The sequence below is a fragment of the Lotus japonicus genome, chromosome 2, assembly GCF_012489685.1.
Source record: "Lotus japonicus ecotype B-129 chromosome 2, LjGifu_v1.2".
Taxonomy (NCBI): Eukaryota; Viridiplantae; Streptophyta; class Magnoliopsida; order Fabales; family Fabaceae; genus Lotus; species Lotus japonicus.
In genome coordinates, this window is record NC_080042.1 from 46,059,428 (window position 1) to 46,084,767 (window position 25,340).

A 25,340-nucleotide genomic window follows, 5' to 3' on the forward strand; every position below is an offset into this window, starting at 1 on the left:
CTTTAATATTAAAGTAATATTTTAAGTTTATTACTAGTGCTTAATAAAAAGACATACTAAAGAAAAATAGTGTATTTAACTGCACATGTAATGAGTCCAATTTTATTTCTGGTCAACCAATCTAGATCTTAGTGCGTACATCAGTACGTGTTTATAAGGTACATATATTGGGCAATGAAGTTACTATCGATGTAGGTTTGAGATTGGATATATGTCTTTTTCTAATTTTCTTAAATAGAAAAAGATACCTTAGTGCATTATCTAGACCTAATCAATTGTTTTCTTTGTATATCCCTTTGCAATACATGCCTTCTAATAAATAAATAAACTAAAGTAATTTTGGAGTAGCAATAAAAAAATATAACTTATCAATTCTAGTTTAGGAGATTATTGCACATTCCTTTTCGTTACATACCCAAAGGCCAGAAAATTCACAATTTTCTTAATTTAAAATGATTGGGGTGGGTAAATAGCAAGAAGGGTATGCAAAAGGATCCCCTCTAGTATACTAGAGAGATTAATGTGGGACTAAGGTTACAAACTGCAGAGAATATCAACCCTCAAAATTAAATTATTATGTGATGAAACCTCAGTTCTTAAATCAAGGCTCAACTAAATGGATCAACATCATCTCCCAATTTCTTGTATTATTTATAAGATTTTGTCATTTCAATTAGAAACTATCCTTATAAGTTTGTACTCAAAACACTCATGTTCTTTTAAGTGAAAGTGAAATTTTCACCGGCGGAACTGGAAAATGGGACTGTGACAAAAGATTTCTATCCCACCTTAATTAGTGTTTATTTGGTTTATAATCCAAAACATGTTACTCAAAAAACGAAAATTTATAACTTTTAACGAGTATAGATTTGCACATAATAATTCAAGTGATTTTACAATTATAGCAGTGAACCCTGCTGCATACATGCCCAATCTGTGAAGTAACATTGACTACTTTATTAGGATATTGTAAGATTTCACTAAGTTTATACCAACAACATTTATGAGGGTTGAGAGTTGAGGGTTGAGAGTTGAGAGAGATAGCAAAACGCTATTTCATCAATTCAACAAGTATAATTAAATACAAAGAGGATAACAATATGTAAATAATTATGTACATAATAACATAATAGGATAATGTTATCCTGATGAGGGATGATACAAAAGCAAAACTCCTCAGTCACTGTGAACACAGGCCATGTAAATGAAGTTCCACAGACAGGAACCGGGATGCACATACAAAAATATTGATTCAATGAGAGAATTGATTAAGCTCAATCCACTGGTTGTGTTTGTATGAATGAATATTATGATTTTTGTGACAAATTGACAATATATCAGAGCTTGTATTCCCTGGCAATGACTTTTCTTTCTTTTTCTTTTTTCTTTGAGATTCTAATGATGCATTTGCAATACAAGGGCAGTAGAAAAGTTATAAAAAGAATGATACTTTGGTGGTCTATCACTTGAAAACCAAATTATGGCAAGTCTTGTCACAAGGGTAAGCACAACCGATAGCCTGGACACTACTTCTGTCAAAAAACCAATTCCCAACAGACTCTGCAATCCCCTGCTTGTATTTTTCAGACAATCATTAGGCAAACTAAAAGTGAACTGAAGAATAAACAGACAAGTTATACAATGAATGAAATTTATCCTCTAATGGCCGAGTTTCATTTTAAACAGTTTAGTGTAATTTCATCACCAATTGATTCTAAAACCAAAATAAATTTAGGAAAAAGCTTATGTGAGTAGCTTCTGGGTGTCATAATTGATTATGAGGAAAGAGAACATGCTATAAGTATTCATGTAGCAAGGCATATAAGTATGTGTTTGGTTCCTCAATAGGGACCTCATAATCAATTCTGATAGAGCAAAATAAATTCTAAATGATAATATAGATTATTGAGATTCATTTTGGAGAATTGATTTGAGTCCTAAAATTAATTTTGGTAAAAGCTAGAGAGAGCAGCTTCTGCATTGAACCTAATCAATTCAGAGATTTGACAACTAGATTTGACAACATAACCCTACGACAACCATTTTTTTCATAAACATATCCAAATATAAATCACTTCACTTTCAACTCCCTTTTACTATAATCAATTTTGCAAAAATCAATTGTGGACACTGCTGATCCAAAGTGGACAAGCGCACTAACAAGTGCTCCTAGGAACCAACTCTAGTTTATGTCTTCCACCAGGTTGACAAAAGTAACATAATGAGTTACCTGTAATGAATGAGTAAGAAGAATAGATGTACTTTATTTCCAATACGAGGAGAATTGCGTGCAAACCATGTATCTTGTCTTTCAGATTGGCAATGCGAGAAACATGAATTTATGAACAACCCATTTTTACGAGCCCTTGAGAAGCCTCTTGTAACTCTAAGCATTTGACTACGGAAACCTGTTTCATTCAAGGTTAATGATATTGCCACTAAGCAGTAACCATACTGAGAATAACTGGGATCATGAAACTCAAAATGGTAAAAGCCAAAATCTACTCTTGAAATTTTTAATTAGTTACCTTGGAGATACTGTATCTGTGGTGAACTGCAACGTGCATAATTTTTTCTGCATTCCATCCAATTCCAGTGATAGTCAGCAGATGGTGGAGCGACACTCTCTTGAACCTGAGAAAATTGAAACCAATCACAGATAAGAAAACGCTGACCAGTGACAAGAGCTTGCTCCCAAATAAGCATGGATATTTTCATGGGATAAATTTAATAATGTGAAAGCTGTAAGTTTAAGATTACTGATTCAAAGGAACAATATCATTTCTTTTCTTTTATTATTAGGATGTGGAACAATTGCATAGTTTTTACTCCTATTCATGTGCTCTTAACCTGACACAGGTAAAATTAGAGGGGTTCTTAATTTTAAAGAGACTATTATTTGACTTCATGTTGGAACCAACTGTGAAGGAAATGGTGGAAGGAAATTACCTGCCAAGAATCATAAGCTGCATTCAGAAGAAATAGTGGTGTCCTTACACTGGCAATTAAGTGCTGAGGGAAAAAGCACTGAAAATAAAATACCAAAAAAAGGAAATGAGATGTCTCTCTACATTGAATTTTTTTTACAATATTAGAATTTCATCTACGTATTATACCCATTTTCACAAAATATATCTCCTCTCAAGTGACAAAAATATGTTGGTGATTTTAGAATCATCAATGTATTTTAGTAGTAATGTGATCTACTATAGGCTGATGCAATTACGCGTTAGGCTCGGAATCGAGTCAGGTTAGTGCGGAGTGCACGCTCGGTGAGCCAACGCATAATTGACCGCAAATACGAACCAGGGTCCAAGGGGCGGAGCCCCTGGCTGTTTGAAGAATTGTGACTTTTCGGAACAATTGTGACCATTCGTGCAAACACAACCTTCTATATAAGGTTGCTTGCAGCCTAAGGAAAAGGGCACAGAAAAACCAGAAACAGTATTCTAAAACAGATATTCGAACAACACAACATCTCTCTACTTTCTTTATCTGTTCTCTTGTGCCAAGAAACAGATTGATTGTCAAGCATTATCCCAACAAAGATTTCGTGAACCCAGGCAATTACAGGGTCGAAATAATTTGTTCGGAAAGTGGACGCTCACGATTCTTGACTTTATCCAGGATTATCACACCCAGTTTTCTTACAAACGAACAAATTATTTTCTGATAATCATGGCTGGAGAAGGCGCTGTCAAGGAGATGACTACTAAGTTCGGGAAATTGGACAAGTTTCAAGGACAAGACTTCAGGCGTTGGCAGAAGAAGATGCATTTCTTGTTGACAACATTGAAGGTGGTATACGTTCTGTCTACACCGATTCCTGAACTTCTGGAGGAAGAAACTGTTGAAAATATAAGAAGCAGATCAAAGTGGGAGAATGACGACTACATATGCAGAGGACACATTCTTAACGGTATGTCTGATCCTTTATTCGATATTTATCAAAATGTGGAATCTGCAAAGGAATTGTGGGATTGTCTTGAAGCCAAGTACATGGCAGAGGACTCATCCAGTAAGAAGTTCTTGGTGACTGATTTCAACAATTACAAAATGGTTGAATCAAGGTCTGTCATGGAACAATACAATGAACTTCTACGAATTCTTGGACAATTCACACGGCACGGATTGAAGATGGATGAAACAATATCTGTCTCAAGTATCATAGACAAGTTGCCCCCTTCATGGAAGGATTTCAAACACAATTTGAAGCATGGAAAAGACGAATTGTCTTTGGTCCAACTTGGAAGTCACTTGCGCATAGAAGAATCTCTAAGAGCGCAGGAGAGTGACAAGGGAAAAGGAAAAGAAGTTGCTGGTCCCTCGGTTAATATGATCGAGGAGGGTAGTAAGAACAATAACAACAAAAACAAAGGAAAGAAGCGTGCTTTCAAGAACAACAAAGGAAGTTTCGGTTCTAACAAGAAACCGAAACTAGAATGCTGGAAGTGTGGTAAGACAGGCCACTTCAAGAGGGATTGTCGTTCTGGAAAAAGCATGATAACGCGAATGCAAGTGGTTCGGGAAAGGGGTCTAAGGACCAATCCCAAGAACAAGGTCAGAAATCAATTCATAACTTGAATATTTTGATTAAACATTCAGTTTCATTAATTTCTGAAGCATTTTATGTGCAGGATGATGCTATTGCGTGGTGGATTGATTCTGGCGCCACAACACATGTTTGCAGGGATCGTTTCTGATTAAAGACTTTTGTTCCAGTGGAAGATGGATCTGTCCTCTACATGGGAGATCATCACTTTGATCCTGTTGAAGGCAAAGGAAGCGTGGTGTTAGAATTCAGTTCTGGAAAAACTATTACTTTGTTTAATGTTTTGTATGTTCCTAAACTACGTAAGAACTTAGTTTCTGGTCCTGTATTGAATAAGCTTGGATACAAGCAAGTGTATGAATCCGATAAATATGTATTATCAAAGTCTGGTGTGTTTGTAGGATTTGGATATTATAATAATGGTATGTTTATGATGAATTTGAATGGAGTTCCTAATGATTCTGGTTCTGTATTTATGACCAATTCGAATGTTATTAAATCTTCTTTATGGCATGCTCGTCTAGGACATGTACATTATAAAAGAATGCTTGAAATGTCTAAAGATGATTTAATTCCTGTTTTTGATGGAAATGTAGAAAAGTGTAAAACTTGCATGTTAACAAAGATTACTAGGCAACCTTTTAAAAGCATAACAAGGAAATCTGTCATACTTGAATTGATACATAGTGATTTATGTGATTTGCATGCTACTCCATCATTAGGACATAAAAAGTATCTTGTCACTTTCATAGATGATGCATCTAGATTCTGTTATGTTTATTTGTTGCATTCTAAAGATGAAGCCTTAGATAAATTTAGAGTTTATAAAACTGAAGTTGAATTGCAACAGAATGTGATGATTAAAACATTACGTACGGATAGAGGTGGTGAATATTATGATCCCGAATTCTTCCAATCCGTAGGAATCATTCATGAGACTACGGCACCTTATACACCTCAACAAAATGGTGTGGCTGAAAGGAAGAATAGAGTTCTTAAAGAAATGGTGAACGCCATGTTATCCTATTCTGGTTTGAGTGAAGGGTTTTGGGGAGAAGTCATGTTAACGGCTTGCTATTTGTTAAATAGGGTTCCTAATAAAAGGAACAAGACTACCCCATATGAACTTTGGTATAAGAAACGACCCAACTTAACATTTCTACGTGTTTGGGGTTGTAGGGCCGTGGTTAGACTCCCGGATCCTAAAAGGAAAACTTTGGGTGAAAAGGGTGTAGCTTGCATCTTCGTTGGATATGCTGAACATTCCAAAGCCTATAGGTTCTATGTTATAGAACCTAATGACTCGGTTTCTATTAACACAATTATAGAATCAAGAGATGCCATATTTGATGAGAATTGTTTCTCTTCTATACCTAGACCAAAGGACCTTATATCTAAGTCGGATGAACCTACAAAGGATGATCATTTAACTGATGTACCAAGTGAGACACTCGAACTTCGGAAAAGCAAAAGAGCTAGAAAACCTAAATCTTATGGTTCGGATTTCCAATTATATTTAGTTGAGGGATCAAAGGATCAGATTGATAATCAATACTATTATTGCTATAGTATAGAGGAGGATCCAAGAACGCATGATGAAGCTGTGAAATCTCGAGATTCTGCTTTTTGGAAAGAAGCAATTGATGAAGAGATGAGTTCTATCATGGAAAATAATACTTGGGTATTATCTGATTTACCACCAGGCTGTAAACCATTGGGTTGCAAATGGATCTTCAAAAAGAAGATGAAAGTCGATGGTACAATTAACAAGTTTAAAGCTAGATTGGTAATCCAAGGCTTTAGACAGAAGGAAGGGATTGATTACTTCGATACCTATGCTCCAGTTGCTCGTATCACTACTATTAGATTGTTGATTGCTTTAGCGGCTATTCACAATCTAGTGATCCATCAAATGGATGTCAAAACAGCATTCCTGAATGGTGATTTGGAAGAAGAAGTGTATATGTAGCAACCGGAAGGATTTGTAATGCCTGGTAATGAGCATAAGGTGTGTAAGCTAGTTAAGTCGTTGTATGGGCTGAAGCAAGCTCCGAAGCAATGGCATCAAAAATTTGATGAGGTTGTTTTGTCCAGTGGTTTTATTCTAAACCAAGCTGACAAATGTGTATATAGCAAATTTGATACATCCGGTAAAGGAGTTATTATTTGTCTATATGTGGATGACATGTTGATCTTTGGCCCGGACCAAAATCAAGTTGATAAAACAAAGAATTTCTTGTCATCAAATTTCTCCATGAAGGATATGGGAGAAGCGGATGTTATTCTTGGTATTAAGATTAAACGGGAGAATAAGGGGATTGTAATTACGCAATCTCATTACATTGAGAAAATACTCAAGAAGTTTAATCATGAAAGTTGTTCTCCGGTTAGTACTCCCATGGATCCGAGTGAAAAACTTATGCCAAATACAGGTAAACCTGTGGATCAGCTCGAATATTCAAGAGCTATAGGCTCTTTGATGTATGCTATGATTAGCACTAGACCGGATATTGCTTTTGCGGTTGGAAAGTTGAGCAGATTTACTAGTAATCCTAGTAGACATCATTGGCATGCGATAACTAGGGTGTTCAAGTACTTGAAGGGTACTATGAATTATGGATTGTCATATGTGGGATTTCCTTCGGTATTAGAGGGTTATTCGGATGCTAGTTGGATAAATAATGTTGAAGACTCATCCTCTACAAGTGGTTGGGTGTTCTTGCTTGGAGGAGGTGCCATCTCGTGGGCTTCCAAGAAGCAAACATGTATAACTAGTTCTACAATGGAATCAGAGTTTGTAGCATTAGCTGCTGCTGGTAAAGAAGCGGAATGGCTAAGAAACTTGGTATATGAGATTCCATTATGGCCTAAATCGATATCACCAATTTCTATCTGTTGTGATAGTGCTGCCACATTGGCCAAGGCTTATAGTCAAATGTACAATGAAAAGTCTAGACACTTGGGTGTTAGACATAGTATGATTAGGGAATTAATCTTGAATGGGGTGATATCCATTGAGTTTGTTCGGTCGCAACAAAACTTAGCTGACCACTTGACGAAGGGGTTAGCTAGAGACTTAGTGAAGAAGTCGGTAATTGGAATGGGATTAAAGTCCATTTAAATCTACTACCTGTGTTATACCCAATTCCCTTCTAATACAACGTTAGAAGCTGAATTCAATGTGGAAAGATCATAGTTAGAGATTGGAGCACTTGTGTTTATCTTCCCAAGGTATGTGCTCAGACCTGCAAGTGATGGCTAGGTTGAAGTATATCTTCTTAATGGTTCTTTTGGAAAATTGTAAATGCAGGTGCAAGATTAAAAGGATCACCTATGTAAGCATGAAGTTTTGCCGCTTCAAGAAGCTTGGACTTGGCTTCCTATATGCTTACTAATGGATAAGGACACATGGCTTGTAAAGTGTCAAGTATGAATAGTAGAGTGTTGTAGAAACATATGTGTACAGTATCTTTAGATATTCAAATGGGTTGACGGGTTCAATCTTTAAGACACCCCGATTCTCGAGTATTTGGAATGTGTATTTGTACTAAAGTGGAAATTCAATCGCAAGATATTTTCATTTATGCATTTGTTTGATCGTTATATCTGTGTGTTATAAACTGAGTAGATCAAGGATTACACTAAAATGGGGGGGATTTGTTGGTGATTTTAGAATCATCAATGTATTTTAGTAGTAATGTGATCTACTATAGGCTGATGCAATTACGCGTTAGGCTCGGAATCGAGTCAGGTTAGTGCGGAGTGCACGCTCGGTGAGCCAACGCATAATTGACCGCGAATACGAACCGGGGTCCAAGGGGCGGAGCCCCTGGCTGTTTGAAGAATTGTGACTTTTCGGAACAATTGTGACCATTCGTGCAAACACAACCTTCTATATAAGGTTGCTTGCAGCCTAAGGAAAAGGGCACAGAAAAACCAGAAACAGTATTCTGAAACAGATATTCGAACAACACAACATCTCTCTACTTTCTTTATCTGTTCTCTTGTGCCAAGAAACAGATTGATTGTCAAGCATTATCCCAACAAAGATTTCGTGAACCCAGACAATTACAGGGTCGAAATAATTTGTTTGGAAAGTGCACGCTCACGATTCTTGACTTTATCCAGGATTATCACACCCAGTTTTCTTACAAAATAGAATTCAATTATAATAGTTGTGTAATTTTACAGGCATGAACCGGAATAGTAGTTACTAGTTAGTAGTTACCAGAATTGGATTGAGGTGACTGGTACAACTCCTTGGAAGGTTCCTTTGCACTCCCTGCTATGCAAAGATACAATATTAATTCATGTTCCAGCCATCATATATGTCTTGCTAATATTCAAGCAAAATTAGAAGTTACTGACAACATCCAACCATAAAATAGAAATAGAAGACAGAAACTAAGTTCAGAGATTCCTCATGTTTTACTATCTACTATGAAATAGAAACAGAAGACAGCAATAAGAAATTTTCAATTTAGAACATACATGTAAGGTGACCACAGCTCTGAACATATTCCTTAAATTGCGATGGCCAGATACGTCAACACTGCAATTATGCAATTTCAGACAATTATTTTCTCACTAAAAGTATATGAACTAATCAGAATTAAGATCTATAACCAGATCCTATGAATAATAGATCAGAATTGAAGTTTATCGGATGATGTTTACGAATCAAGGAATAATCCAGCATCACTTAAGCACTTCACTCTTGTGGTTCTAGGAAACAACTCGCTAAATTCATCACAGTGTAGTATAGATGATAAACCTCCAGCAGAACATCCAGATAGAAGAGCCTAAAAAGGAAACACATAAATGATGTCAAACAGAATCTAGACAGCCAAAGTTTTTTTTCCTGAAATTTTTCAAAGGTAAACCTGTTTAGCATAGCGCATCCCTTTTGACTTTAAATCTTCCATAGCAGCTTGCCAGATGCGTTGCCCTCTGAAATACAACCCTGCTGCCTGAGCAAAGATAAAGAAAGTAGAGAGATGTTGTGTTGTTCGAATATCTGTTTCAGAATACTGTTTCCATAGCAGCTTGCCAGATGCGTTGCCCTCTGAAATGCAAATTGATTGAAAGTTCTAGTCTATTTAAATGAACAACAAAATCAGCACATCCCAAGCCAATATGAAATACAACAACCAACTACACTTGAAAGCAGTGGCAAGTTCAGGTTACCTTAGAAGCATCCCTTTCCTTTTCTTTGATGACAATAGCCACTTCCCACTGCTGCTTGTCTCTAGCAAATTCAAAGTCACTTCTTCCTGAAATATGATGAAAATGAAAATGATACTACCAAGTCTTTTAAATATAGCTGAAAGGGAATATAATCAATAGAGAAAGATTTATCAACAAATTACAAAACACACAAATGGGACCCTTTATTCAAATCCCCCCTCATGCAAATAGGAAAATTAAGTCCTTTAGGCTCTGTTTCAAATCATCATAACCTTCATGCCTCATGATTGGTTTTCCAAGCACATAGCCCATAGCCATTTCAGGTTACCAAGAAATCATGTATGTATCATTATTCATTACAGTTTCAGGTCCATACTTAGAATTGCAACTATGCTCCCTGTAACACACCGATTTCCAGGTGTCACTTTAGTAACCAAAAATAATCTTTACGCGGAAAACAGGTAATTTTTTTTTTGTTTTCTTTCCTTTAAATCAAAGTGATAAGAAAGTAAAGACAAACCCCAACAACTAACTAACCGATATACAATATATACATCTGTACAGCCTCAGCTGCACTCCATGTCACGCGAAGCCGCAGTGACTCCAAAGTAGTACGCCTGCAGGCAAATATACAAACCCAGAAGTGTAAGTGAGAAAATTATAATTACAAACCACTAGGAGAAAGTCGGCCTCAATATGGCCTAAGCAAAGACCCCTATGGTCCAACTGACTCACTGTGATCCCTCAGTAAGAGAACCACACGAAAAGTCATGCGTCGGAAACCTACCCGATCCCAAAAGCAAAACGAATCAGAGCTCTACACAAAACATGACGCCTGCCCAAACCTAACCTCCCAGTGCCAAACCCACAACGATCTGAAGTCGGCAAGTTGAAGCTCAACTCCATGCGCCATAGAACTCCTTTCGTCAGACGTCCACGCTCGTCAGTCCGGTCCTCCATGACCCTTCCCCGATACGTCGCCCGGTGACCAGCAACATCGATCACCCAAGCGGTGGGGGCATCCCGATCCAGCAACTCATATCTGATCCCCCCGAGGGAGAGACCGTCGAGAACCAGTCGACCATCGACATCTGGCAGCAGGCCGACCGCCCAAACACAAACATACAAACAAAGCCAAGGCGCTAGGGTCAACTCACAGCAATAAGTACATATACACTCAACATGTGACGGGGTATATATATAAGTTGTTATATAAGCATATAAGTAATCCTAGCATGTTATGGCTCTAACATTGCTTCAATAAACAAACAGCACACAGTCTCAGTCAGCATGAATGTATGCGTGAAATGCACAATATGAATCCGGATTTGTGACGCGTTCCCGTTCGCCACAAGTGAAGCATTCCCGTTCTTCACTATGGATGGACCATTCCCGTTATCCATCCTGGATGAAATCCATCCTGGATGAACCATTCCAGTTATTCATCCTTGGTGAACCATTCCCGTTATTCACCATATGATGAACCATTCCCGTTATTCATCATTTATGCAAGGTGAACCATTCCCGTTATTCACCATGATATGCACAGGTGAACCATTCCCGTTATTCACCCGATTGAATGCAACGTGGTTAGCCAAACAACGAATCGTCCTTACCACGAAAGTGTCTAGCGCACAACCCAATCTCAAACAACCCAATGAGTTAGTGTCGGTCAATACAACACAACTCGGAGTAAGTGTCGGTCATTACAACACAACTCCAACAAGAAAACACAAGGGTCTAGTGTCGGTCAATACAACACAGCCCAAACAACAAGAGCACTAGGTGTCGGTCAAGACAACACCGCTCCAACAACAAGAGAACCCAAGGGATTAATGTCGGTCAATACAACACAACCCCATCAACAAGAGTACGTAAAGTACTCGGTGACTTTCAATCATCACCATAGCTCACCTTAGTGGCTTTCCCCAATTCCAATAACTCACAACAAAGGTCGACTTTTCCCCGTCTTTCGTAAATATTTTCCCCTTCAGTTTTCCTATACTTAAACATTAATAAAAATGATTTCAATTCAGATTAGTCAGGTTATGAGTTTATTTCTCAAAATCTAGGTTTCCCAAGTCTTTAGTTTTCGAAATTCTAATCCTTCTACGTTTTCCGAAAACCAACCACCCAAAAGAAGTTTCCCGGGGAAAGTCTAAGTAAACCAACAAATACCAACCAGGCTAGGTCTCAAACCCCTCATTTGGACTTGCCTAGGGTTGCTCATCCAACCCAAAATATCAAAGATCACGAGATCAATGAATCTCCACTCCGAAGTCGCGTCAAAACGCACAATCCAACAAAAGCACAACATCACAAGTTATGGAAAAGTATCATAACATCAACTCAACATCATAAACAACATCAGATAAAGCATAAGTCGAATTTATCGACGCCTATCATGCAATCATAGCTGATATAGTAAGTTGCCCTAACCTCGAGCTGTTCCAGCTTCGCAAACAAAGTTCTCCTCAAACAATTTCTCTGAGTCTTCCAAAGTTCCCTCAACTGAACCTCGGAGAAAAACAAAGCAGAAACCAAACAAAATCGATTAGTTCGATCGCAAAACAATACATAAACGATAGACAAAGCATTAAAGCTTCAGAATAGGACAATCAGGTACGAAAAGACAAGTTTTCGAAACCGAAAAACTCCCCCCTAAAGGAAATAGTCCACGGCCTCAAAGGAAAAAGGGCTTCGGCTCTTTTTCTTTGATCAAATCAATTCACAAGGTAGTTTTAGGGTAAAACTAAGGCAAAGAAACTGTCAGAACAATTTTCGGACAATCGGGCCGAAATACGGCTATCCAGGGGCATTTTGGTCCAAAATAAAGGCTCAAAACTTCAAAGTTATCAGTTCTGAAAACAAATTTGACAGCAACGATCCTCATGACATCCGTGACAACAAATCCTAAAGGCACGAAGTCAGATTATGACTTTTCGACAATAAAGTTTCGAAATGTGAGACAAAAAGGTTTTGAAACAGTTTTTCAGATCCCTGTCAACTGGATCACAATTAGAGTTTACTGACAGAGGTTTTAGGCTCATGGGAACCTAGAGAACATAACCCAAGCAAGAAATCGAAGAAAACGGACAATTTTAGAAAAAGCTCAAAACTGTGAGCACATAAACGACTTCAGAAACGCAACAGAAACAACAATCAGAGGTAGGAATCGTGTTAGTTACCTCGATACCTAGAAGTAGGGACGAACTGCACGAAGATTGGTCAAGTTTTCGCGAAAATCTCCTCCCCCCTTGCTCTCCACGAAATTCAGCCACAAAAGGAAGAAAATGAAGGAATTTTTGCTTTTTTAGCTATTTATAGGCAGGCGAAATCGCGGGAAAATGAAAATTTCGCGATTCCGATTTTTGCAGCACGATCACCGTGGAATTCTAAGAGAGATTCTGGCGTCAGAATTCCAGAACTCAAAACAAATATCTAAGATTTGGGAAAAACGATATCCAAAACGCCAAAAGCGGTGTAAGTTAGTGTGTCCCGAAAAACTACTTTTTGCTGTGATGCTCAGACGACAAAACTTCCAACATAAGAAAGATTGGAAATGTCGAAACAAGTCTGGCAGCGCGGACGGAATCTTCGTTAGATGTCCCAAATAGAAAAAGTCTTCATCCTTCGCTCAAAACTAAGGTTTCGAAGCAAAGAAATTAGCGTCGGCGGACATCCGAAAAGTTAAACCTATCGTGCGTACAGTCCAGAGTTCCGAAATGAAACGCTGGTCGATGGAAAAATAAAGAGAAACTTTAAATTTTCCAAGAGTTCGAAATCTCACTTAAAACGTTGCTTTAAGAGCGAAATAGCCTATTCTGGACACGCTCGCCATAAGGCAGGTGTGCAGACGACTCGCACTAACTCCGAAAACAACTACGCAACATTCCTCAAGCAATTCCTGAACTTTCTTCTTCATTAATCTTTCTCAAATGTCAAACTCCTATCACGCTTACACTGATTCTACGTGTGAGTCGGAAATTAACTTGTTCTGAAAATCCGGGTCTTACAATACTCCCCTCCAAAAAGAAAGTTTCGTCCTCGAAACTCAGAGTTCTGAGAAAGTCCGGAATACAGTTCCTCGATCTTATCTTCCAATTCTCATGTAGTATTGCCTGTGTCATTGTTCCTCATACTCTTTACTTAAGCAATCTGTTCTCCCCTTAATTGTTTCACTCTTCTATCCCCACTGCTAACTGTCGGCGTCTCAAAAGACAAAACATCATTCAACCTCATATCGTCTGACTCGATTACTTGCGTCGGACCTCTGCTTGAAATGATACCGGTTGGCATTCCGTGCAGTCGCACCATCTTAGCCACTTACTTCTTTACTTTCGGTCGTCCGAAATTCTTCTTAAACTCGGTGCCTCTCTGTCATCTTAAGGTAAATACTCAACTTGTCCTCGTGATCTTTATCTACAGTCCAAAACTCCACTTGTTCGTTCGATAACTTCTAGACGAATCCTCCCCCTTGGAAACCGCTAGTCCATTAAAACACCTCTAACTTCGTAACTATTTTTACACACACCAAGTAATCAAACTTCTACTTAGTCACTATTCGAATTAAAACTCGACTTATGTCCTTATTCCTTGTCCTTCACTAATCTTATCCCCCTCCAACATCAATTTATCAACAACTTATAAGATAATCCTCCTCTTAATATCTAACAATCCGTTTTTACCGTCTTCTTCCTCGAAACTTCCCTCACTCAAACCTATTTACACTCACTGAAATCCCTAACCCTTCGCACAAATCGAGACTTATCCTCTAGAAGATTACATCATAACTATACCTCAAGGGACTTAACTAGCCATTTCATCATCCGATCCTTCAACATTCTGAGATTTAACTGTTATCGTAACCGCTAACACCACCAAATCTCTTATGTGCACAGGAATCTCAGCTCACTAGGTTAACCTTAGCCCTAGGATTCTCATTCAACTTTAGTAAAATTCACTTGTTACCCGTAATATGCACCATCAAAATCCATAACAAAGTTTCATTCACTCTTAGGCTCTAAGAAACTTGTCAAAATATGACAACCTCAGGTATTCATCTTAATACTAACACCTTACTTTTTGTGACTCAATCACCATCTCATCAATCAACTTCTTAATCTCTCAATCAAATTCTTACAAACTTCGAGTCTTACACACCTTAGACAACCATTCATAGATTTAAAACCTAAACCTTCACCAAGTTTGGTCCTCTAATGACCTTTAATCCTTCAATACTTCTTAAATGAATATCCGTTTCTTAAAAACTATAACTCTTTCACTTACCCAAACGACCTGATAAGTGTCGTCATGCTTCCACACTCACCACTTGGTCCTGCTATCCATAATCATAACCTATTATGCTAACATCATTCAAATCTTATCACATGGTCATTATGTCCGCAATCTCATAATCAACATCAATCGATCACCGACCTTAACACTCCACACAACCCAGAATTCCTTTACTTCAAGATCTCTCTTATACTACACCTCAATGGTCTTAACCCGAAACTCACCTTCAGGTCTTCAATCTTCTAAGATTCAACTCCTATTGTCACACCTACAACCATAAGATCTCCTACTCGTACGCGATTCCCGACTCTCAAGATCAATCTTAACCCTAAGATTTCAATCCAACTTAGTAAATCTCACTTAGTAATCTTAGCATATTTCCTTGGAATCCATATCACCAACCTCAAGTATTCAACTTATGCTAAAACTTTCTTTCTCCAACTTAATCATTAATTCAACACTTTTCAAATGAAAATTCATCTCTTAAGACTATAATGTCTCCACATATTAATCAAACGCTTAGCGAAACTTATTGCTCGAACTCGACTATAACAATCTAGTTCAGAGCTAATTCTTCTCAATCTCGCTACCATCAAGCTATCATCTAAAACCTGATTACATTCAACTTATTTAGTCTCTAACAATTCCACTCAGTAATCACATAACCTATGACTTCATAACTTCCGAGAAACTACTTAATACTTTTCCGGCATTAAATCTCTTGACTTGGTCTACCTCTACTTGGAGTGATCACACGAACTAACCAGTTAACGTCTATACGACACTCATCGACTTCCAAAGATTTAAATCTTAATCTTTCACAATCAAATGCTTAACACGAACTTTCCTCCCAAATCCGACTAATCCTCAATCAATTCAAATTCATTTTACCCGTCCTTCTATCAAAGTCCATAACCAGCTGTGATTCCGAATATCACCCCCTCAATATTAGGTTGATCAGGCCTAATACATCGAAGGTGGAAATTTAGAAAAACCCACTGGAACAGACAATGAGTTCCTAACATCCAGTAACCACAATTATCCTGATATCAAGTTCCTAACGATTCCGCTACGGAACCACATACCCTCAATCCATGTAAAAGATTAATCCTTCCTCGTCAATTGAGTCAAAGGTCCAACAATCTTGGCAAATCCCTCAACGAAGCGTCTATAATATCCAGCTAAATCCACAAAACTTCTGATCTCTGTCACCATCTTCGGTTGCTCCCAAGCCAAAACAGTCTCCACTTTCGCCGGATCCACAGCTATGCCCTCCTTCGAGATAGCATGGCCTAAGAAATTGACTTCCTCCAGCCAGAATTCACACTTTGAAGGGTCCGCATACAGCTCCTTCTCCCTCAACAATTGTAAAACTTGGCGCAAATGTCCTTCATGTTCATTCGCGTCCTTCGAATAGATCAATATGTCCTCAATAAACACCACCACACGCCGATCTAAGAACTCCTGAAAGATGCGATTCATGTAATCCATGAAAACAGCAGGTACATTCGTCACTCCAAACGGCATCACTAGGTACTCGTAGTGTCCTTAACGTGTCCTGAAAGCAGTCTTCGGTATATCCTCAATCTTCACTCTGATCCGACGATAGCCTGGCCTCAAATCTATCTTGGAAAATACGGTAGCCCCTCGTAGTTGGTCCATCAAATCATCTATCCTCGACAACGGGTATCTGTTCTTGATCGTCGCCTTGTTCAATTGTCGATAATCCACCCACGATCTCGACCTTCCGTCCTTCTTCTTGACTAACAACACTGGCGCTCCCCACGGTGATACACTTGGTCGAATGAATCCTTTTGCCGAAAGATCCTCCATCGAATCCGCTTCAAAACTAAACGCCCTAAAATCCTACGTATCGTACCCATAAGGAATTCCCCTGAGATCCTAGCTTCCTTATCGACGCCTCGGTAAAACAACTCCCTAGCTCCGCGTGCTATTCTAGATCTCGTGTAACCTCTATAGTTAAATCACGAGCAACTTCGAATAAGGTCCTACTAGGGATAATAATCATAGGATCATAGTCTAAGTAGTAAATACAAGTTAGGCGCGTCACACTCGCTTGAATATAAAAGAGTAAGTTATTCTAGAATACGAGAACAGTTAAAATATTACCATCGTTCCCACGTTCTTCCTCGTTCGACTCCTCAACTCTTGCTCCTTCCTTGATATGAATCCTTTCCTCTGTAGCAAGTTGTTTCCCTTTCCCAACATTCCTTGATGATTCGCCCTTGAGTGCCCTACAATCTCTGGTGAAGTGTCCCGGTTGGTTGCAATTGAAGCATAGACTTCCCTTTATCTTGCACCTACTGGCATAGTGCCCCACTTTCTTGCACCTGTAACACGTCACTGTTTTCCCCGAAGTCTGGTTTCCTGTCCCTCCGGTAGCATCATTTCCTTTCATCTTACCGTCCGACGTTCCCCCTAGGAGTGTCTTGCAGTTCACAGCTAGATGCCCCTCTCGGTCACACTTGAAGCATCGTCGTCCAATCACTGAGCACTTGTTAGCAAAATGCCCAAACTTTCCGCAACGAAAACATGTCACACCTTTGTCACCAACTGGTTTCCCTCCATTATCAGCAGTCGTTGGTTTGTACACTCTTGAGATAAGATCTCTTCCCTTGAAACGCTGATACGGTCCCCACTGATGGTAGCTCTCCCTTCTGTTGTAGCCTTGAGATCCTGACCTTATTGGTCCCCCAGCTCCTGTTCGGTTCATTCCTCTTTGTTGATACATCGTCGTCGCCATCAGTCGTTGGTGATGCTCACGTGCAGCCTCTTCAGCGCGCATATAAGCGTCTTCCGCAGCCTGGTTCATCATTGCCTCGATCAGTGTAGCTATTGCCTCCGCCATCCGGTTAAGATCCACCATCCTATATCCCATCGAACGTCCGATTAGTACTAACCATATGGTAGCACTAGACAAACCACTCAATCCGATTAAGTAGTAACGCAAACAATTAGAGCGAAAATCGCTCTGCAGACAATCAATTTTCACTCTTTGCAGAGTCACACAACCTAGCACAGAAGACCTATTCCCCAAAGGCTCCCAAAAGGCTCGACTAAGCTCTGATACCACAATGTAACACCCCGATTTCCAGGTGTCACTTTAGTAACCAAAAATAATCTTTACGCGGAAAACATGTAATTTTTTTTTTGTTTTCTTTCCTTTAAATCAAAGTGATAAGAAAGTAAAGACAAACCCCAACAACTAACTAACCGATATACAATATATACATCTGTACAGCCTCAGCTGCACTCCATGTCACGCGAAGCCGCAGTGACTCCAAAGTAGTACGCCCGCAGGCAAATATACAAACCCAGAAGTGTAAGTGAGAAAATTATAATTACAAACCACTAGGAGAAAGTCGGCCTCAATATGGCCTAAGCAAAGACCCCTATGGTCCAACTGACTCACTGTGATCCCTCAGTAAGAGAACCACACGAAAAGTCATGCGTCGGAAACCTACCCGATCCCAAAAGCAAAACGAATCAGAGCTCTACACAAAACATGACGCCTGCCCAAACCTAACCTCCCAGTGCCAAACCCACAACGATCTGAAGTCGGCAAGTTGAAGCTCAACTCCATGCGCCATAGAACTCCTTTCGTCAGACGTCCACGCTCGTCAGTCCGGTCCTCCATGACCCTTCCCCGATACGTCGCCCGGTGACCAGCAACATCGATCACCCAAGCGGTGGGGGCATCCCGATCCAGCAACTCATATCTGATCCCCCCCGAGGGAGAGACCGTCGAGAACCAGTCGACCATCGACATCTGGCAGCAGGCCGACCGCCCAAACACAAACATACAAACAAAGCCAAGGCGCTAGGGTCAACTCACAGCAATAAGTACATATACACTCAACATGTGACGGGGTATATATATAAGTTGTTATATAAGCATATAAGTAATCCTAGCATGTTATGGCTCTAACATTGCTTCAATAAACAAACAGCACACAGTCTCAGTCAGCATGAATGTATGCGTGAAATGCACAATATGAATCCGGATTTGTGACGTGTTCCCGTTCGCCACAAGTGAAGCATTCCCGTTCTTCACTATGGATGGACCATTCCCGTTATCCATCCTGGATGAAATCCATCCTGGATGAACCATTCCCGTTATTCATCCTTGGTGAACCATTCCCGTTATTCACCATATGATGAACCATTCCCGTTATTCATCATTTATGCAAGGTGAACCATTCCCGTTATTCACCATGATATGCACAGGTGAACCATTCCCGTTATTCACCCGATTGAATGCAACGTGGTTAGCCAAACAACGAATCGTCCTTACCACGAAAGTGTCTAGCGCACAACCCAATCTCAAACAACCCAATGAGTTAGTGTCGGTCAATACAACACAACTCGGAGTAAGTGTCGGTCATTACAACACAACTCCAACAAGAAAACACAAGGGTCTAGTGTCGGTCAATACAACACAGCCCAAACAACAAGAGCACTAGGTGGTCAATACAACACCGCTCCAACAACAAGAGAACCCAAGGGATTAATGTCGGTCAATACAACACAACCCCATCAACAAGAGTACGTAAAGTACTCGGTGACTTTCAATCATCACCATAGCTCACCTTAGTGGCTTTCCCCAATTCCAATAACTCACAACAAAGGTCGACTTTTCCCCGTCTTTCGTAAATATTTTCCCCTTCAGTTTTCCTATACTTAAACATTAATAAAAATGATTTCAATTCAGATTAGTCAGGTTATGAGTTTATTTCTCAAAATCTAGGTTTCCCAAGTCTTTAGTTTTCGAAATTCTAATCCTTCTACGTTTTCCGAAAACCAACCACCCAAAAGAAGTTTCCCGGGGAAAGTCTAAGTAAACCAACAAATACCAACCAGGCTAGGTCTCAAACCCCTCATTTGGACTTGCCTAGGGTTGCTCATCCAACCCAAAATATCAAAGATCACGAGATCAATGAATCTCCACTCCGAAGTCGCGTCAAAACGCACAATCCAACAAAAGCACAACATCACAAGTTATGGAAAAGTATCATAACATCAACTCAACATCATAAACAACATCAGATAAAGCATAAGTCGAATTTATCGACGCCTATCATGCAATCATAGCTGATATAGTAAGTTGCCCTAACCTCGAGCTGTTCCAGCTTCGCAAACAAAGTTCTCCTCAAACAATTGCTCTGAGTCTTCCAAAGTTCCCTCAACTGAACCTCGGAGAAAAACAAAGCAGAAACCAAACAAAATCGATTAGTTCGATCGCAAAACAATACATAAACGATAGACAAAGCATTAAAGCTTCAGAATAGGACAATCAGGTACGAAAAGACAAGTTTTCGAAACCGAAAAACTCCCCCCTAAAGGAAATAGTCCACGGCCTCAAAGGAAAAAGGGCTTCGGCTCTTTTTCTTTGATCAAATCAATTCACAAGGTAGTTTTAGGGTAAAACTAAGGCAAAGAAACTGTCAGAACAATTTTCGGACAATCGGGCCGAAATACGGGCTATCCAGGGGCATTTTGGTCCAAAATAAAGGCTCAAAACTTCAAAGTTATCAGTTCTGAAAACAAATTTGACAGCAACGATCCTCATGACATCCGTGACAACAAATCCTAAAGGCACGAAGTCAGATTATGACTTTTCGACAATAAAGTTTCGAAATGTGAGACAAAAAGGTTTTGAAACAGTTTTTCAGATCCCTGTCAACTGGATCACAATCAGAGTTTACTGACAGAGGTTTTAGGCTCATGGGAACCTAGAGAACATAACCCAAGCAAGAAATCGAAGAAAACGGACAATTTTAGAAAAAGCTCAAAACTGTGAGCACAGAAACGACTTCAGAAACGCAACAGAAACAACAATCAGAGGTAGGAATCGTGTTAGTTACCTCGATACCTAGAAGTAGGGACGAACTGCACGAAGATTGGTCAAGTTTTCGCGAAAATCTCCTCCCCCCTTGCTCTCCACGAAATTCAGCCACAAAAGGAAGAAAATGAAGGAATTTTTGCTTTTTGAGCTATTTATAGGCAGGCGAAATCGCGGGAAAATGAAAATTTCGCGATTCCGATTTTTGCAGCACGATCACCGTGGAATTCTAAGAGAGATTCTGGCGTCAGAATTCCAGAACTCAAAACAAATATCTAAGATTTGGGAAAAACGATATCCAAAACGCCAAAAGCGGTGTAAGTTAGTCTGTCCCGAAAAACTACTTTTTGCTGTGATGCTCAGACGACAAAACTTCCCACAGAAGAAAGATTGGAAATGTCTAAACAAGTCTGGCAACGCGGACGGAATCTTCGTTAGATGTCCCGAATAGAAAAAGTCTTCATCCTTCGCTCAAAACTAAGGTTTCGAAGCAAAGAAATTAGCGTCGGCGAACATCCGAAAAGTTAAACCTATCGTGCGTACAGTCCAGAGTTCCGAAATGAAACACTGGTCGATGGAAAAATAAAGAGAAACTTTAAATTTTCCAAGAGTTCGAAATCTCACTTAAAACGTTGCTTTAAGAGCGAAATAGCCTATTCTGGACACGCTCGCCATAAGGCAGGTGTGCAGACGACTCGCACTAACTCCGAAAACAACTACGCAACATTCCTCAAGCAATTCCTGAACTTTCTTCTTCATTAATCTTTCTCAAATGTCAAACTCCTGTCACGCTTACACTGATTCTACGTGTGAGTCGGAAATTAACTTGTTCTGAAAATCCGGGTCTTACACTCCCTTCCCACATTAGTTTTTCCTTGAGATTAACAAATTCCTCAACTAATATGATAGCCTTTCCGTCGTAGCAGAATGCTCTGAAGCTATTAGTTAAACAATGGCTGACAAGAGAAATAACCAAATTAAATGAACATAATAGTGACAATACTTGCAGTTCTTAAGGAAGTTCTTGCTCAAGTGCACCAATTAATTTCTTCTCTTTTTTAGGGTAGGATTTTACTATCAACAACAGCATCAGCATCTTCCTTAACCTCCACTGAAGTTAGAGAAGAACAATTTGACATGCGTCAGAACAATGAATCAATGAAATAAAAACATGGAGTTAAGATTGAGACATTACCTGAGGGATATTCATGGAAAGATTTAAGATTCTGGATTACCTTGCTTATGCAAGCCAGATGAAATTATAAACAACGGTGTCAAAAGGTTCCAACCAAAGAAGAAAAAAGTCTAAAAAATTGTGCCTTTTTAAGAGGGGGTTTCAAGCAGAAAGATTGGGATATGGGAATGGTGAGAATGGGAGTTCACAACATGGGGTACTTATAGCCAAAATTTGAAACTGAACTGACAAACATCAGACCTCACTATACTGACAGAGAAATCTCTTTTAACACATTGGAGTTGTACGAAATATATCAATAAAATGAATGAGGATTGAGATTGAAACTGACCATTTGATAGAGTATTCAACCTCTGCTGATGCATTCAACCATAGTAGTTAGGGTTCTCGTGAGGGAGGATGACGAATGAACAGTGGACCATTTAAGGTGTCGATCCAGGATTGGTTCTACCATAATCGGCGGGAACGTTGGCTTCAAACACACATCAAGCGGCGGCCGAAAGCAATTCCTCATCAGATCAATCGGAAGAGACTATTGATGGATTGGTGAGAAGTAGGTTGAGAGAGAAAGGCTAACACGGAAGCACACCTAGGTTTTGAGATTGATGTGGATGAAGGGAAGGCTGTGAGAGAGAAAACTCGAAATCAGCAGGAGATGACTGGTACGGTGGAGTAGGTAGAGAGGGAGAGAACACACGCGATTAGAGAGCTAGGGTTGATGAGAGAAGGTGATGAACAGTGGGGAAGGAAAACAACGTCGTTTTGGCTTTTCCGAGTCGAAAAAAAAAATAAAAAACAAAAGTAAGTAAAAGCAGGACACGTGTCGATGTTCAATTGGCGGTTATATAGCTACAGTAGTGGAAGATTAAGAAGTAGTAGATATCCATGCAAATTCACCTATAAGTTAACAATATTAAAATCTGGCCAGAGCAGTCTTGTATTAATAGATAAACTGGTATCATTTTTTCTGCATGTGAGGTATAAGGCAAACAAAGCTTCCTTCTAAATTAAGACCAACACCAGAAGGCAAGAAATCTTGAATGTAAATAAATGGCATGCACTAAAAAACTATATTTATATTATTATTAAGAGTTAAGTGTGCCAAGGTGTTGAGTTCAGATTGCATGAGCATAGTCATCATGGAAATTGGCAAATTTTACAGAAAGCAAGAAATTGATAGGGATGATTTTAGTTTGCCAGAATAAAACAACCAGAGTGTCCTCTCTCAGGTGAACTTAGATCAAATTTCAAGTATCTAGCATACCTCCAATTGTATGAGCCAACTGTTTGATCCTGATCCATATCCACGGTGTAAGTGGTAACCCGGTAGAGACCCATCCAGGCAGACTGCATAAAAGAACACAAATCATGACATGTGATAAAAAGCAATTATCTGGTAACTTTTTGTGTGTTTTACAGCTGTCATCTGCATAATGATTCTAAATAATGAAAGGGGCCAAATAGCAAATAAAGTCAACCATGTAATCTACTAAAGTTTGATTAGATATCATATCTCAGATCTCAACTAAAGCCAGCTGCATTTTAGAAATCAAGAACACCTTCAATATTCTTCAAGGTCATTCATCAAGCAGGAAGGAGGCACAAACGCAACATAGTAAATTATTATCCAAATAACATGACTTGAAAACAATACCCCATATGAACAAAACAACTATTGGCAACCCCATTATTTGATCAAGCAAACTATAAAAGAGGCACTAAAATAAAAAAAATTACACACTATGGAGCAAAACAGAGTTTATGATTTCATGCAAAGAGGCACATACCAGCTCCTTTAGCAGCAGCACCATTAATAAGAGTAAGACCAACCATCAATGGTCTGTAGAAACCTCTTCCAGTGACATATTGCACTTCCAAAGTAGCATTCTCAAACCCTTCCACCCATTTCACAGTCACCAAACCCACAAACACAAACATCCATAGCTGCTTCATGCCTCCACACTTCTTTGTTTGAGACATTGCCAAATGCAACAACAACAACAACAACAAACTAAAAACTAAAAAGACAGTGTCAACTTAAAGCAAGAAAAGAGACAGTGTTGTTGGAGAACAAGTGTATATTCTTCAGAAAAGCACAGTCCCAAAATGGCAACAATAAATGACCAAGTTTTTGACTTTGTGAAGAAAAATGGCATTCAATGCAGCAATAATAGCGCCAAACGAAAAAAGGAGGGAACTTTTTTGCAGGATGAACATAAATGCAGATGACCAAACAGTGTGCAATGTGAGAATCGATTCTAGAGTGGTAAATAGCATCAAATGAAGATGAATAAATGAATGGATGATGATGAATTAGAAAGTTGGTGATTGTGATACTCAAAATCTCACCTACATAGACATTGGCATGAGAGGAAGGAACCCAGGGTAGAGCTGTACCTCACTCCCATCACTCTCACTCACTGTGGAGCCCTCTCACTCTGTTTTGCAACATCTGTTTCCATACCAAAAGGTGACCCACCTTTTCTAAACTATGGTATTCACATGTATGGACCGGACCGCCGACAACAGCGACTAATCTGCTCGTCATTGATACTTGCATTAAATGATAAGCGGTCGGTCATGAAATGTGTTTCATTCTCATGGACAATGATCGAATCTGGCCTCATAGTTAAGAGATAATGTGAGTAAACAAGTCACACTAAGGTTAGAGGTGACCCACCTAATGAAAATTTCAACTTGTCTTGTTCCTTTAACTCAGTGGTACCATTATCATAATACATCTATATTGCATTTATTGTTTGGGACTATGAGCTCTGAAAACCCCATATGCCATATGGCTCCCACCCAACCATGTGATGAAAATGGAATCTAAGATGAAAAGGAATCAACAACTCACCTCAATCATTGTCATTCTTCATTTTATATTGGGGATCGCCTCAATTTAAGGTTACATTGATTTGCTCTATAGTAAATTGGAAAAAGAATGTGTGGGATAATGTGTTTCTTTTTTATTTCACATGGAACAGTAAAGATATTGAATTAATTCAAGGTGTGTTAGGATCTATTTTAAAGTGATTTTACTTTGAAAACGTCATTAGAAATTCGTGTTCAATATTGTTCCAAACACACATTCGACTATTGTCAAGGAGTAGATTATAATTGAATATTTTATTACATTACATAATTTATAAATATAAAATAATAAAATATGTTAATATGCATTGTGACATGTGATTATTATTCTTAAAATGGATATACTACCTAAATGCATTATCTTCACAAGC

General features: G+C 39.0%; 1 protein-coding gene across 7 annotated transcripts; it reads right to left on the reverse strand.

Moving 5' to 3' along the window:
* Positions 1-1,041: 1,041 nt before the first annotated feature.
* Positions 1,042-24,971, reverse strand: LOC130738121 (pectin acetylesterase 2-like). Of its 7 annotated transcripts, XM_057590030.1 has the most exons (13): positions 12,928-13,028; positions 12,179-12,250; positions 10,527-10,830; positions 10,277-10,356; positions 9,740-9,825; positions 9,436-9,617; positions 9,230-9,354; positions 9,044-9,104; positions 8,781-8,834; positions 2,950-3,027; positions 2,529-2,634; positions 2,231-2,408; positions 1,042-1,570 (listed from the first exon to the last, which is right to left on the reverse strand). In XM_057590030.1, exons 6-13 carry the CDS (start codon positions 9,475-9,477, stop codon positions 1,396-1,398), a joined length of 819 nt encoding a protein of 272 aa, XP_057446013.1. In that variant the 5' UTR covers positions 9,478-9,617; positions 9,740-9,825; positions 10,277-10,356; positions 10,527-10,830; positions 12,179-12,250; positions 12,928-13,028; the 3' UTR covers positions 1,042-1,395. The 7 variants fall into 7 exon arrangements, with proteins under 7 accessions (XP_057446013.1, XP_057446017.1, XP_057446014.1 ...); XM_057590034.1 differs by having other exon boundaries at positions 2,297-2,408; positions 12,179-13,090; XM_057590031.1 differs by lacking the exon at positions 10,527-10,830.
* Positions 24,972-25,340: the final 369 nt, after the last annotated feature.

Excerpts from the sequence above, each read along its gene's own strand:
- LOC130738121 (XM_057590033.1), bottom strand. The coding sequence starts at position 9,477 with ATGGAAGATTTAAAGTCAAAAGGGATGCGCTATGCTAAACAG. Across the intron at positions 2,635-2,949 it reads CAGCTTATGATTCTTGGCAG|GTTCAAGAGAGTGTCGCTCC; the intron begins GTAATTTCCTTC and ends CAATTTTCTCAG. Across the intron at positions 1,571-2,230 it reads TTCTTACTCATTCATTACAG|GGGATTGCAGAGTCTGTTGG; the intron begins GTAACTCATTAT and ends AAATACAAGCAG.